At 40.6% G+C, this 14,857-nt stretch overlaps 1 protein-coding gene across 2 annotated transcripts; it reads left to right on the top strand.

Moving 5' to 3' along the window:
- Positions 1-3,548: 3,548 nt before the first annotated feature.
- atxn1l (ataxin 1-like) lies at positions 3,549-14,061 on the top strand. Of its 2 annotated transcripts, none has more exons than XM_067589559.1 (3): positions 3,549-3,670; positions 5,798-7,029; positions 8,448-14,061. In XM_067589559.1, exons 2-3 carry the CDS (start codon positions 5,920-5,922, stop codon positions 9,921-9,923), a joined length of 2,586 nt encoding a protein of 861 aa, XP_067445660.1. In that variant the 5' UTR covers positions 3,549-3,670; positions 5,798-5,919; the 3' UTR covers positions 9,924-14,061. The 2 variants fall into 2 exon arrangements, with proteins under 2 accessions (XP_067445660.1, XP_067445669.1); XM_067589568.1 differs by having other exon boundaries at positions 3,555-3,738.
- The last annotated feature ends 796 nt before the right edge of the window (positions 14,062-14,857 follow it).

Here is a 14,857-nt window from a genome sequence, read left to right as displayed (position 1 = left end):
TCAGACTCGCTCTGAAAACTACTAAAGTGGGAAACCCTGCTAGAAATATTAGAGCTTAGAATATCTTCAAATTGTTTGAAAATAAATGGTGGAGATAATTGTACATCTGTTGTTGAGATACACAGTTTTGTGGCAAATTTGGAAATGAAAATGAAAATGGAGCATTCACAACACTATAGTTATACTGAAACTGTTGCCCTGATACCCTGAGGGCTGTCAGCGGATCCTGCAAACCAGAAAGTAACTGGTGTACAAGTGTAAGTTTCACATCTGACTCAGAATCTGCACATGCCTTACATGAAAGTGTCTTTATGATGAAGTTATGTTATCTGTAGATAGATAAAGATATAAATAAAGATTAATAAAAAGATGAAATCTGACCAAAAAGCAACCTAGACAAAAATATAAAAGAAGACAACTAAAGAACATGGTGTCAAATTTGTACTCAGGCATACTTAAGTTGCTCTTTTGAACTTTTTTTGAACAGCTTGACATTTTTGTTAGTTTGTAAGTAATTTGAGTTTTTAAATAACCCTTCAATGCACCATTTGCTCACTTGAATGAACATAATGCATGATGAACCGTTTCAGCAACAGAACATTAAGGTTCACTTTAAGACTAATAATAGAGTTGGACTACTTGACTTATTGTTTAACATGGTTTTTTATGAGATGTTAATGTAACTAAATCTGATTGCATATAACCTTGCTTCAGTAAAACAAAACACAACCTGGAATTTTATTTTCTTTTTTTACATTAATGATGGTTTAATGATGTTTTTGTGCTTCAGAGTCAGATTACTTTGTGGAATGGAAGAACAGTGTCAGTGAGGAGATAAAAAAACATATCACCACATCCTCTGTTTTCACTTAAGTCTTTTGCATACAGCATGCTGTTCAGTGCACTTGAACTTGCTGTCACTGCAGTCATGACTCAGCTTTGTTGTGCTAATAGACCTTTTTCACTGCAGGCATTTTGGCAGGTCATAAGAAGGAAAAGCACAGATGCACCTATTAACAATGCTTACGTGTCATTGCAGTATCTCATTAAACCGTGCCAGTGAGCCAGCATGCACAATACCAGGACCCTGGAGCTGGAACACTACGGTCATTATTAATATTATTAATTACACTTGTGCTTTTTCTGCATTGTCAAATGTCTGCTGTGAGAAAGGCCTAATACACATTTGCTTTGGTCCCCAAAAGGCCTTGAACTGACTGATGTTTTTCAGGTGTTTTCAATTACTGCACCAACACCTGATCTTTTTTTTTTTTTAACATATGGTCAGAAGCTTTTTGTTTGTGTCAGGGCTAGATAAACCAGTCATACTTTTGATTACTTGCAAATGTGCTTTCAAGTCAGGTTCACACTTTTTCAAGTCTGTCTTCCACTGCAGCTCAACAGTGAAACAAAAAGAAAGAATTTGATGCTAAAAAGACTGTAAATGTGGCAGATATCCACTAGATATGACTAACTCAGAGTGCTGAAGCCTCATTTAAGTTTCTTTATTTACAAAATGACTGTGTGGACACACAAAATCATTTTGGATATCTGCCACACAGTCTTTTTAGCATCAAATTCCCTCTTTGTGTTTCCCTGTTGAGCTGCAGTGGAAGTATAGTAACAAAATTAGGGACTTTGGCACTAAAAAGACTGTAACATTGAAAGATATCTACTTGATTTGACTAATTTGGACGGCTGAAGCTTCATGTTAGCTTAAATATATTTAAAAGTTTATCTGAAGCTAATATGAAGAAACTTAAATTTTGCACAAAATGACTGTGTGGACACACTGTGGATTTTGGCCCCCATCACTTACATTTAAAGCACATTTGAAGGGGATCTTTTAATAGCCAGTATGAACAGGAGGAAAACCTCTTTCAGTGTTCATATTTTTGATTTGTTTTGTGCTAACATATATCAAAGTGCACCTGAGGAATAGAGAAAAACCTGGATCCATGTAATGTTATTCCCCTTAAAAAGGCATTAAGAGTATTTTGTTTGTCTCGTAAGTGGATATAACAGTGACTCAGGTGTATTACATGATAAAGTGCAACCTCCTTGGTTACAATACAGAAAACTGTGGACAGAGCTTGAGACAGAGATTGGAAAACACCTGGATGGTAAATGTGAGTGTGGAGGCGCAGAGACAGTAATGCACATCCTCATAGAGTGTAATAATTACATATACATACAAAGTAGGAAGCTGTTCAAAGACCTGGGAGCATCTAGAGAAACTGTTTTTACTCTGCACACTATACTACTCAACCTGGATAGCCGGAGTAAGATGGCGGAGCTGCTGGAGTTTCTGCACAGTATTGGATTATACTACAAAAATACTAAGAACTATCAAAAAGCAGCAACCAATAAATAACTGTGGAGGGCAGCAATACGCCAGTGCAGCGTCTATTCTGCCTAAATAACAGAAGAAGAAGAAGAAGAATTGGTGCGTACGTGCTGGACATTTGTTTGTTTGTTTTTTAACTTCATTGAGTACAATAAAGAACGAGGTATATTCTTGTGGACAAAATGCCAGGGGGATCACAAACAACACATAACAAATAGAAAGCAACATAAATAAGAAAAAGTAATAAAATAATAAAGAATAAAAAATAATAAAAAATAAAATCAAAATAAATTAAACAACAGAATAGCTAAATAAAGACATTAAAAAATCACTCATTAACAGTGTTTACAGCCTTCTTATTATTGTAGCTGTAGCTGTAAGTAGCTGTAAGAACATCTCGTATTCTTTATGAAAAACTGAAAAGAGGCTTTTTGTTACACAAATATGACACTTAGCTAAAATAATAAGGCTGATGATGTAGGCTTGTTTCTTATGACAGAGTATTAGGGACACACTGAGAATAAAGTATTTTATTAAATTAAAAAAAAGTTGTAATATTAAAGTTGTAATATAACGAGAATAAAGTAGTAATTTTACAACAAAAGTCGTCATTTTATGAGAATAAACTGTTATAACGAGAAAATATAACAGCCTATTTCATAGGCGCAGTCTGCATTAAAATGAGGAATGTGGAGAAAAGTTACACTTTAGACTAGATTGCACAAATGACCAAATACGTAATCTCTTGACACATCAGCACCAGATTATTATTAGTATCAGGACTTTGAAATGATTGTGCAAACGACTGTGTCTATACCGAAGAAAGAACCACACGGACTTGGAAGAAATGGCCTCTTTTGTAAAAGAAGAAATGTCTCGAAGCTCAACGGTTACATCTGATATAACGACTTTTTTCTTGAAATATTATGACTTTATTCCTGTAATCTAAAAGACAAATATTTTTCTCTCAGTGTGGCTCTAATTTTCTTTCTGTTGTTACTTAAAAACCCAAACAGAACATGTTTATACAATGGAGCAAAATCAGCCATTAAATGTACCATGAATAAACCTCTTGCCGCAGTCTTTCAATGTAGTAACATGCCAAAATAAACGAGGCACAGTTATAGACTGTGCAGAGCAAAAATCAACACAATGAAAAAAACACAGGAAATTGAATAAACTCGGTGACGTCATTGTTGAGCGCCTCTGCTGGCCTTCGGAATGGGCTCGACTCCTGAGCCTTGATTTCTCCACTTGTCCCCCAGCATATCAACTTTTTATTTATTTTTATAAAGCAAAGCCTCTTCGCGATGACATTTGGAGGTACGTCTACAGATCGAGACACCGCAGAGGCACCCGTTGCAGACATTTCACGCGTTGCCATGGTAGATGTGAGTGAGTCCATCCAGCTAGCAGCGTTAGCAAAGTAGCTAACTAGTCTGAAGCTTTGGGAGATGTCCAGTGATACGTTATAGCTACAAATATATACAACTAACGGGCCTTACATAGCATTACCTACCATTTTAACCTGTCATCTACATTTATTATTAGTATACGAAGTGTCATGCTGTCATTTATTTATGTTTTGCGGGAAAATAGTGATTCTAAGTAGCTAACTTTAGCCAAGTCACCCACTAGCTAACGGTAAACAGTAACTGAAGTGAAGAGTAACGTTGGCTGGCGGAGATTTCTCGGTTGTAACTATATTATAAGACAGGAGTTGCTTTGTTAGTGTAGAGGAGGCGTTTGTTAGGAGAAGCAGGCTTTTTGAGTGTACGGATAACTGCGCTGAGAGAAACCAGGAAGCCTCTCGAGTTTGGACCAGGGTCTGGTGTATAAATAAAAAAGGAGATCTTTGAGATTGAATCCAGGATAAATGAGTTAACCTGCTTCTTAAAACAGCTCACGATTCACTATGGTGATCTAGCTGGGCTTATACACCACAATCTCAACTTTCTGTCTTAGATGTGAAGTGATAGCTGGATTGTAGAGTGTTATTCCTGATTTATATTAGAATAAAGTTGATGTATAAAACCAAAAAGTAATAGTGAAGATGTGCTAAAAAATATTTTGCCTGCTCATTATAAGGTGCTCTATTTGTGGATGTATGTGGGTTTCTCACTTTAAAAAAGGGGCCATTTAGTCATGTTATGTATTTGTTATGTGTAAAATGTTGTGAATGCATGTGAAAAAGGATGTATGCAATTGGTGTGATTGTGAATTTTGATTAGTTAAACATTGTGGGTTTATGGACAGTGTTGGAGAAGTGCCTGCTGTTGTAACTTCTTTGACCCCACTGACCTGTTTCTAGGCCAGTCATTTAAACTAATGAGATTCTATGCAGCAAAACTTTGTTCAAACTCGAGCATTATTTTAAATTCTAGATGAGATGCCAAAGATATGCAGGGCTAAGTTTTGGGGAAATGCGTGTAAAATGATAAAGTTATGTAGAATACTTCTATCTGATGAGATGGTATCACCATAAAAAAAATCTGATCTTTGGTTTTAATGTTTCACTCAGCATAAACATCAAATAGCTACAATGAAGATTTGGATCCAGCTGATTTTGAATATATGTTATACTGTCGGACAGTGTGGAATAAGATCATTTTTACAACTTTAAGGCCACTTAAGGGGACATAAAACTGGGATGTTTAGCAGTTGAGGTGTGTCGGGGAGGTGTGATGGGTGACTCATTTGATAACTATTAAACAAAATGTCTCCCTTGATTACAATGGTATCACTGTACAAGCGATTCTGTAGTATTTGGTGTGGTGCATAACTTTTTGTTATACATTTACTACTCTGTATAACAAGAGAACAACAAAAATCCAAAATGGCTAAATAAATCACATATTCAATACAGTAAGTCAATATTGTAAATAAATATGTACTACTATATGAAGTGCTTTCTATTTCACAGTTTTTATAGACAGCTGAGATAATGAATTTTTAAGACACTCAACATGACCATATGGGCCATCATTCAAAAGACAAACGGCCATAAACTAGCAAAAAGCTGAAGTGACAGAAAGTACATTCGTTCAAAGTTCAAACAGGTTCAGTTATTGAAGAGAATGAGAAAATAACCCATCTGATAACTCCGATTGAAGATGAAGTTGGTGTTTGGCCAGTCTTTAGGTAGCAGCAGTGCTACAGCCTTACCTGCAAAGTTTATTGGCTGACCGGCAACAGCATTCTCTGCCCATTTCTGTCTGTACAGTGACAGATCAGTGTGGCAGCAGCTTTCCATCTGTGGTTCAGCATAGACTTACACAATCTGTCAAGGACCATAAATAATTTTCTAACAAGCCTGAAAATGACGATTTGATTATTTTGTCGTTTTTACTCTGTTAGACATTCTTTCATCAGTTTAGCCCTTATGTGATGCAGCTGTATGTAACCCTGAAAAAGATTTGAGTTGTACTTAAGAATCCTTTCTGTTTTCAGGTGAATTGGCAGATGAAGTCAGCCAGGTGATTTCAGAACTGTTTCCTGTGCGGGCGGACTGGCTTGCAAGTTTCAGTTCCTGTGCAGTGCAGTAAAGCTACTCACTTGGTCAGAGGATCGCAATGAAACCAGCTCAGGAGCGCAACCAGGAGTGCCTACCTCCTAAGAAGAGGGATCTCCCAGTTAGTAACAGTAGTGGAACTGGAGGGACAGGGGGAGGTGGGGCTTCAGGAGGAGCAGGAGCAGGAGTAGGAGGAGGAGGAGGTGGTGGTGGTGGTGGCGGCAGTGGAGGTGGCAGTGGTGCTGGTAGTGGTATTGGAGAAGATGAAGTGGTTTCCATCCAGAACTCTGTGGCTAACAGTGACTCTCAGGGAGGGACCCCTGGATCTGGAGAGTGGCTGCGAGCTCAGCCAGGGCTTCATTATGGAGTGGATAGTTCTGATGGCATACCAGCAGTGCCAGTTGACCAGTACAGTATGCTTTATAAAGTAGCTCTTCCATCTGTTACCTACTCACCTACCAGTCTTCACCCAGTGTTAAGCCACATCTCTCCAGCCTACACTGTACACTCTCCTCTCTTGCAGCATCCGGGTCTCCCTTACCCTCCTCTTGGTTATGCCCAGATCCCTCATTCCTCTCTCCAGTTTGTTAGCTCCCCTTATGCAGCAGTACCCTACGCTCTGCCCCCAGGGTTTGTCCCGGGCTCATTAATCTCTCCCTCAGGCACAATCCCGCAGCCCCATGCTGTGTCCCACCTCGTTCCCTATCCATCTGTCATACAGGAAGGTGTTGTTTCCCCACCTCCCCCGGCCCAGGTAGCTGCTCATACCTTTGCCAAAGTTGCAGCATCTAGCGGTGTCCCGCTGATGTTGCCTTCAGAGCAAGCTGCCCAGCAGCACCTTGGTACTGTAGGAGTTCTACCTGCAACAGAGCTCAGCTCTCGAGGGATGCCAGTCTTCTACCATCCTCAGGGCGCAAGGGCTGCCACTGCCACCAGAGACCCACATAGTGCCCAGCAGGAGAATGAACCAGAGATGAATGGAGGGGATAAAGAGCAGGGGTCCAGGGAGGTTGTGCCAGAATCGGCCTACACTTCCAGAAACGCACGGCTACAGCAGGTAGCACCCAGCTCTGCAGCACAGGAGCACAACCAGGACAGAAGCCTGCAGAGCCGCAGGTTGGAAGAGAGGAGCTCACCTGGCCAACGCAGCACTCCAGACAGCGACCTGGAAGTAAGACACATTGTTGGCCTCCTCATGTGACTAATGTTTTCCTGTTAATCTGAGTTTCCCAGCTTTTATCTGAAACTGGTAATAGAAATGTTCATGTAAGTACAAGACCATTTTCATGTGAAGGGATAAGGAATAACCTGGTTATCACACCTTGATTTAAGATGAAGAAACTTGATCACTTGGTCAGAAGTGATCAGGTTTCTAAAATTGTACATATGTGCATGAAAAGACCTCTGATAGATCATTCAGTATGGCAAGCAACAGAATGAACTGAAAGCAACATTTCTGGAAACAGGCTCATGTTGTTGAAGGAATAAAATATTCCAAGAGACAGAAACACTGCAACTTAATAACAAAAAATATACTTCTTACATCATTTTTTTCAGGATGTGAAAGATGTAATCAGAGTTCCTGGCTTTACATTATTACTGCATGCAAATGTACAGTATTGATCCTGATTTTACTGTGGTATTTTTATATTCAGTCAAATTTATAGAAATTTATATAGCCTAGATATTTATTTTATATCAACAGTATGTCTGTCTTAATTGTACACCTTCTCATAGCAGTATCTCTAAGACAATGCGTGTTTTAATTTAGACTCTACTTCCTTCCTTTATTGTGTGCTGTGTTAATTGGGCAATCACTCACAGCTTCACAATTGCCACTTTGTACCAAAGCTGTGGTTTCATGGAGATTTGTGGTGCCCAGTGAAGCCCACAGTTTGCTTAATTTGTGCTGCTGTTCAGGGAAAGAAGTAGACGATTCCTTAAAAATTAGATTAGTTCAGGCACTGTTGGTTGGCTGGCATCACTGACCACTAATCACTCAAAGTAATTAGTGCCATTTGAATTTCAATTTAGTTTTCACAGTAAGGACGTTATAAAGTAAGGAAATGTGGCAAAAAGCTGCACACTACATCGTTAGCTTAGGAAAATGTTTTAAAATAAGGAAAATAGGAATAACTGGTATTTTTATACCTACAAAAAAGGCAGAGCAATGGTGGCAATAATGTTTAATAATGGCTGCTGCTTGATTCGATTTTGGATGTTGTGATTTTTTAAAAAAAATTTTTAAATCAGGCAAGGCTCTAAAAGTTTACCCCCTTTCCAAAATTGTATAAATATTAATATAAAATGATTATATAAACATATAAAATGCTTATATTAAATTGTAAGGCATGTAGAGTATCTTTAGAAATTGTGTGTTGGAGTGAGCTTGAGTGGTGATATGATTAAAATGTATTTATTTACTGAGCCCTGCAGATATTACATACTTGCATACTGTGACTCAGGCTCCTGTGGGAGTACATTTGAATGTCTTGTTGGAAAGCGTGTTGCAACCCAATTTTGAATTGGGTGTTTCAGCAATATTAAACAAGGTCTGACTAACAGTTTATTTGTTTAATCAACTTTCAGGTGCAGCAGGTGGTTGGTCGTTTGGCCTTCCCTGGCCAAGGCAGCAGTGGAGGGAGGAAGGAGGTCTCCTTTGCTCCCTTGAACCTCTCTCAGGGTGCTCAGAGAGCCAGAGATGTCCATGGAGAGAGCCCAGGAGTAATTTCTGGCCGCACTGCGTACGCAGCCCAACCTGTGAGTTACAGTGACCCCAGAGTGACGGGTCTCCAGCAGCAAACAGGGCAGCCAGGCCATGCTGTCATGCTAGCTAATGGGCAACCAGTCCTTATTCCCCTGGAGTATCATCCACAGCATCAGCCTCAACCACCACAGCAACACTACCCAGGACAGGCTAATGATGCCTCAGCCAGCCATGCCTCTACCACCATGGCCTCCCCTAACCCCAGCTTTAAAGCCTCTGATCCTTCAGCCAGAGTGTGCCTCTCTGAACGGGCTGTGGGCGAGCCGGCCACAGCTCAACAGCAGCAGCAGCAGCAGCAGCAGCAGCTCCCCCAGCAGCCGCCTGTTCAGCCTACAGCAGATGTGACTCAGGCCTTAGCTTCAAGCCTCATTCCTGCCTCGGCTCCCTGCAACCCGTCGCACTTCATGAAGGGCGCCATTATTCAGTTGGCTACTGGGGAACTGAAGCGTGTGGAGGACCTGCAGACTCAGGACTTTGTGCGGAGCGCTGAGGTGAGTGGAGGGCTCAAAATTGACTCCAGCATGGTGGTGGACATCCGTGCCAGCCAGCAGAGACCAGGTCTTGTGTCACTTCACTTTACTGTTGGGGAGCAGCAGAGCAAAGTGACCATCGATGTGCCCCCGGAGCACCCCTTTTTTGTGTTCGGCCAGGGCTGGTCATCCTGCAGCCCGGAGCGCACGGCCCAGCTGTACGGCTTGGCCTGCCATCATTTGCAAGTAGGAGACGTGTGTGTATCCATCACCCTGCAGCAGCAGCTTCAGCCACAGCAGCAGAAACAACCGCAGCACCATCATTCACAGCAGCAACAGCAGAACCTGTCCAGGACTTTGAGCAAAACCAACGCTACATCAGGACCTGGTCACCAGCTCATGGGGCCACCTGCCCCTCAGCAGTCACGGCCACAGTCTCATTTCAGGATAGACCGCATTCACAGAGAAAGACAGAGGGAGGGGGATAAAGATATGGTCGATAAGGAGGAAGCCACACACTTGGGGGTTGTTGGGCACACTGAGCCGCTCATCAGGCCAAGTAGGACCTCAGCAGAGCATCCCAGGAGTCAGAGCAGTTATCACTTGCACACAGAGGGCTCTGCTTTTACAGGAGCAGGGATGGGAGCAATGCAGGCTGCACTAGGTGCTTCTCAGAGGCGTTGGTCCTCACCTGGCCTCCAAAGATACAGTATGAAGGGAGACGAAGGGCAACGCCCTCAGATAAGCACCTCCGGCCACACAAGGCCCTCATTCATTCCCCAGGAGGTCAAACTGTCCATTGAGGGGCGCTCTAATGCAGGGAAGTAGCATCACATTTGGTAGCAACTATAGAAGAGACTGCCACGAGTAAAAATGAGTCTGACAAGGAGAGAAAGAGGAAAAAAAGAGTGTGAATGTAGCCTCAGAATGTTTGAGATTTTGCACACCTAACAAAAAAAATACAAGATCTTTGTCGTATCTGGTGAGAAGTTCTGGTTCCGTTTCACTCAGCCAAAGGATAAGAGCCTGTGGTATCCCAGCCAGCAGAGGTCTGACAGGGACACGAGAAGCTGAGTAGAAAGTATGTAGCTGATGAAATGCCTACCCTAGTCCTTACACACTGCATTTCTCTTCCTCCCTCCCTCCTTTGTCACCACTTCCTCATACCCACGCTTGGAGGTCACCATCTCATTTAGAATACTCTTGCTTCCTTTTTGACCAACACGGACTACGAAAGAATGTGTTTGTAGCGCGGTGAAGCTACCAACTCTGCAGGGTTTGAGTATTGAAAAGATTACAGCCAATGATCTTTTATCTCCTCCATTCCTAAGATCCTGTTTCCTTCTAAAGCATTTACCCAAAAAAGAGTGAGTTTGCTGACACCAGTGGCTCCTGCGGTGATGTTGGCAGCGTTGACGCTAACTGTCAGTGTATGTTACATTATGCCTCTACGGCAGGAGTCTAAAACCTCTGCTGTCAGCAGAGATATTCTCTCCCTTCCTTGCTTTTCAGGAGGCCGGTCTGCAAAGAGTTGGATCCTCTCTCAGGCCAAGCGTGGCATGTCCCACTTGTCTTACAATCGAAAATAGTGATAAATCAATCAGTCTCTCTATTCAGCAATCGACTTTCACTCCAAAAATAGTTCGAATTCATCATTACACACCATCACGCCCTCCGGTTTGGGCTGACGTAACTAACACGTGTGTGTCTTTGCATAAACGCCACAAATTGGAATCACGCTTTGTTCTCTATGAATGTTAGAGATATCTTGCATTCCAGTATCATCAGTGAGAATATCCATCAGTTAGTGTTGAACTTCATTCAAACTTCATTTAGAGAATCATTTCCCATCCTGAGCGACACCCTCCCTCCTCCTCCTCACTATACCTCAAAGCTTTCCAGACCAGACCGGTGACTTTTAATGCAATTTTGAAATGGTGTAATTAAAGGAGGAGGCACTGGCTGGTCATCACCAAAGCTACCTGTGGGAATGAACATCCTGTCACATCACTGACTGCAGGACACTTTAGCGTAAACCCTGGACAGCGGGGTGGAAGGGCCTTCTCGTTTGAAAGAAAGCCTGTGTGCGAGTGTGAGTCATCCACTAGGTGTTCTTTCTGTCCGCAACTTGAGTTACTGTTTGCTCAGTTACCAAATTAAAGCAATAGTTGTTTTCACAGCTCGCGGCTGTACTGCTCTCCATAAGGAATCTCTCTTTTAATCTCTACATTTGAGGTGTGAGATCTCTTTTAACCCCGACTTTTAAAGGTGATGCACTATTTTGGTGTTCATTTTCATCGATTCTTCAGTAGTTCTACACAAGCAAAGCACGCCTTTTGATAAATTTCTCAAAAACCATTGTAGATTAAACAGCTTCTCTTGTTTGATTCTCCATCTCACTGATGATATTTTATCTTGTATGGATTTACTCAAGTGCATCTTTAAGAGAGGCTTGACTCTAATTAAGTTGTGAACATAGTTGTGAACATTATCTTCTGTATTGTCTTTTTGTTTTGACGTATTCCAGTACAGTACGGTCCTTCGCTGTCGTGCTAGGACATACTTTATCCAACGCATCTTATGATTGTCTTGTGTTGCACAAATGTCACTCATTGATTTCACACTGACCTTGTAATAGGAATCACAGTACAGTAGATGTTTTTTTTTTTTTTTTTTTTTATGAAGGGAATATGTTTAAAGTGTTGTTGTTGGTGTTTTGTGGTGAGATCGAAAAAAAAACTGACTTGCATTTTTAACTCTGTTTACAAATTAGCCAAGATGAATGCTGCAGTTTCCTCGTGGTGACAGAATTTTTTTTTATCCTCGTCACTGAAAAAAAAAATTTTTCAAAAGGGTGAAATTGAAAATAAGTGCAATTAGATCACACATGAAATCATTCAGAGGTTTCTAATCAGACTGCATACCACGCACAGACATTCCCATTGAAAAGCGTGACTCACACAGTACCAGTTTGTGTTTCCTCACCTCTGACAAAACATTTGATCACCTTTAGAATAGTTCATACTTTTTTTTTTCATATCTCCTTTCATGTACGTGCTCAGGCACAAATCTAAGGATTTGTTAGTTACATTGTTGTCAGTTTTGTGTCCGACTAATGTGCCGGTGTCAGTACTTGTAGACTTTTGAGCTAGCTTGTCTATTAGCCCCCCAGACACTGTTAGAAATGATGTCTTCTGACCAGCAAGGGTCCCACTTCCAGTGCTACACAGAAGCAAAGGTATTAGATTTATTTCATACACAGCCGCTTCCCTGCCCCCCACCCTCGAGTAAAGCCCCTGCCTCCTTGTGGTCCTTTGAGTACATAACCTTATGCTCTGTCCTCAGGTTGAGGGGCATGAGAGAAATATCCCACAGGATTGACCCGAGGACTGAACAGGGCCTAGTAGACTCATCCACTGGTACTGTCATTATGAGATTGCCATTCAGAAAATAGTTTTACTACCATTTCAGAACACACATCACACACTCACCACGTTGTGTTTTTTTCATGCTGTAAGCAATATACATAATACCTGAAAACATTTCACATAGTCTTGGCGTTTTCTATGCAGTAAACTCAGTATTGTAAATGTCATTGTCTTAAGTACACCTGTCTGAAGCAGCAGGGCAGGTTGGCTGATGCAGTCTTTTTACGCTGATGTCTGGTTATTGGATTTATGCTTTATTCTTCTAGTGATACAAACCAGTATTTTGCTTTGCTACTTTTTTTTTTTTTTTTTTGCTCAGTGGTTCCCATCTTCCCACCCGTAAGTCACAGTAAACTCTTATTGTCTTCTTACGATGCCACACAGCTGGAGCCGAACCACTCAAAATGAGTGTCGCTCACTTTCCGTGTGTTAATCCAGCATTGTTTTTGGCACAATTGCCACTCAAACGCTGTGTTTTAGGTCAACATGCATTTGGCGGGTTTTGAACAGTGCAGGCAGTGCCACCTGTGACTTTACCTCCAGTTAATTCTCGCAACAAAGGCCATCCTGTGCTACCACGAGCCTTCAAGCAGGAGAGCTCCACTCGTACCAAGATGTCCGACGGATTTTACTCACATCACTTGATAGTCTGTTGCTGTAATTGCACTAAATGCCCTTCTTTACAGTGTTTAAAACTGTTGGTAAACTGAAGAGTTTCAAAAATGTAAAGCACACAAAATCATGGAGAAATCACAAGTTGTGTGTTTCTGTAGATAGATGTTTTTGGTTTTTTTTGTACAGATAGCTTTGATAATGCTTGTCGATAATGCCTTAAATTCTGCTTTGTACAATGTGTGTTGACATAATGGAATAATGCTTCTGGTAGACTTGGTGTTCCCTTTTCAGGCTGTGCAAGAGCAAATCACAAATGTCCAGCCTTGACACTCTTGTCATGCTTACAAGCTGAAATGAATATTTAGATGTCCCAAAGGGTGACAATGAATTCCCTTTTGGCCCCAAACGGTTCAACCATGAAATGTGCAACTTTAATTGTGTGTGTGTGTGTGTTTAGTTTTTGTTTTTCTCACAATCTATTCCGTTACAGTTCTCAATGCACTCTTTACTTAACATTTAATTCCTGTTTTTTCCCATGTGTGGACGTGAAGTAAATGGAAGCACTTCTTACAAGACAATGCCAAGAGCATCAGCAACAGAAGGCAATCCATCAACTCTTACACACACACACACACACGCAGACAGACACACGCATCTGTTGTTATTTTTATTGTTGTTGCACAGGATGCATACTTTTTTTTTTTCATCCATAGAATAAATGGATTGTGTTTGGTGTATTGTGCTTTGTACCCACAGTCTCTGGCCAACAGAAGGTGGGTTTGAGTGTATGGAGACAGACAGGCTGCGTAAATCTGATAGCTTTCCATTGGTGGTAATGTGACGGTTTATTTGTTTTGTGACGTTGGCAGTGCAGATTTTTTTTTTTTCTCCCTGTGTGATCTACTTCCTATTGTTTGATCCAGTATTGAACTGCAAAGGTGAATTTAAGACTGTTTTTGGTATTGCTGATGTCGAATTAAATCAGGAGAAATACAGAACGGTTTAAAGTTTTAAAGAAGTCTGTGTATTTTCAGATTTGACATTGTACTTTTTTGGCACAAGGTGACACTGCTTTTTATGTGACGTGTAACTATCTTAAAAACAAAACAAAAAACAGTATCTTTTTTTTTTAAATGCCTAAATCTGCAAAATATATGCAATGATGTAAATGTAACATTCAATCCTCAAGTATAATCCAGGTTGTATGAACTTTGTATAGTGAGTTTTAATATCGTATGGCCGTACCAATATGTATTGATCTTTATCAGAAGCCTTAGAGTTGTCGACCCAAAGTGCTCCCTTAGAATACCCTACACCTACCTGAATTTAACAAAGCATTAATATTTCTATTTTGTTGCATTTTCATTTGTACCCTTTTTGAATAAAATAGATTTGTACTGTATATTTGTACCACTCTGTGAACTACTTAGGGCGGTTTTTGTTTTTTTGTTTTGCTGTTTTAATTCTATGTACTTTAAGGACACAAAGATATTGTATTTTTATTGTTACAGCTAACTTGGAGACATTGCATTTATCATGTTTGTTAAGTAAACACAATATAATATATATATACAAATATAAATATAAACTATTATCCAACTTGTGTGCTGTGTTTCTTAAGTTGCATTTACTTTTATATTTTAGTTTTTTTTGTTTGTTTTTTGTCTTAAGCGGTGTTTAGAGAAAGTTATGAAGTTACGTAAAAGCAGTAGTGGGAAA

This window comes from Thunnus thynnus, chromosome 1, assembly GCF_963924715.1.
Source record: "Thunnus thynnus chromosome 1, fThuThy2.1, whole genome shotgun sequence".
Lineage (NCBI taxonomy): Eukaryota > Metazoa > Chordata > Actinopteri > Scombriformes > Scombridae > Thunnus > Thunnus thynnus.
This window is presented reverse-complemented; position numbering and strand designations above follow the sequence as displayed.

Coding starts and splice junctions, on each gene's coding strand:
- atxn1l (XM_067589559.1), top strand. CDS start 5,920: ATGAAACCAGCTCAGGAGCGCAACCAGGAGTGCCTACCTCCTAAGAAG. Junction 7,030..8,447: donor CTCCAGACAGCGACCTGGAA/GTAAGACACATT, acceptor ATCAACTTTCAG/GTGCAGCAGGTGGTTGGTCG.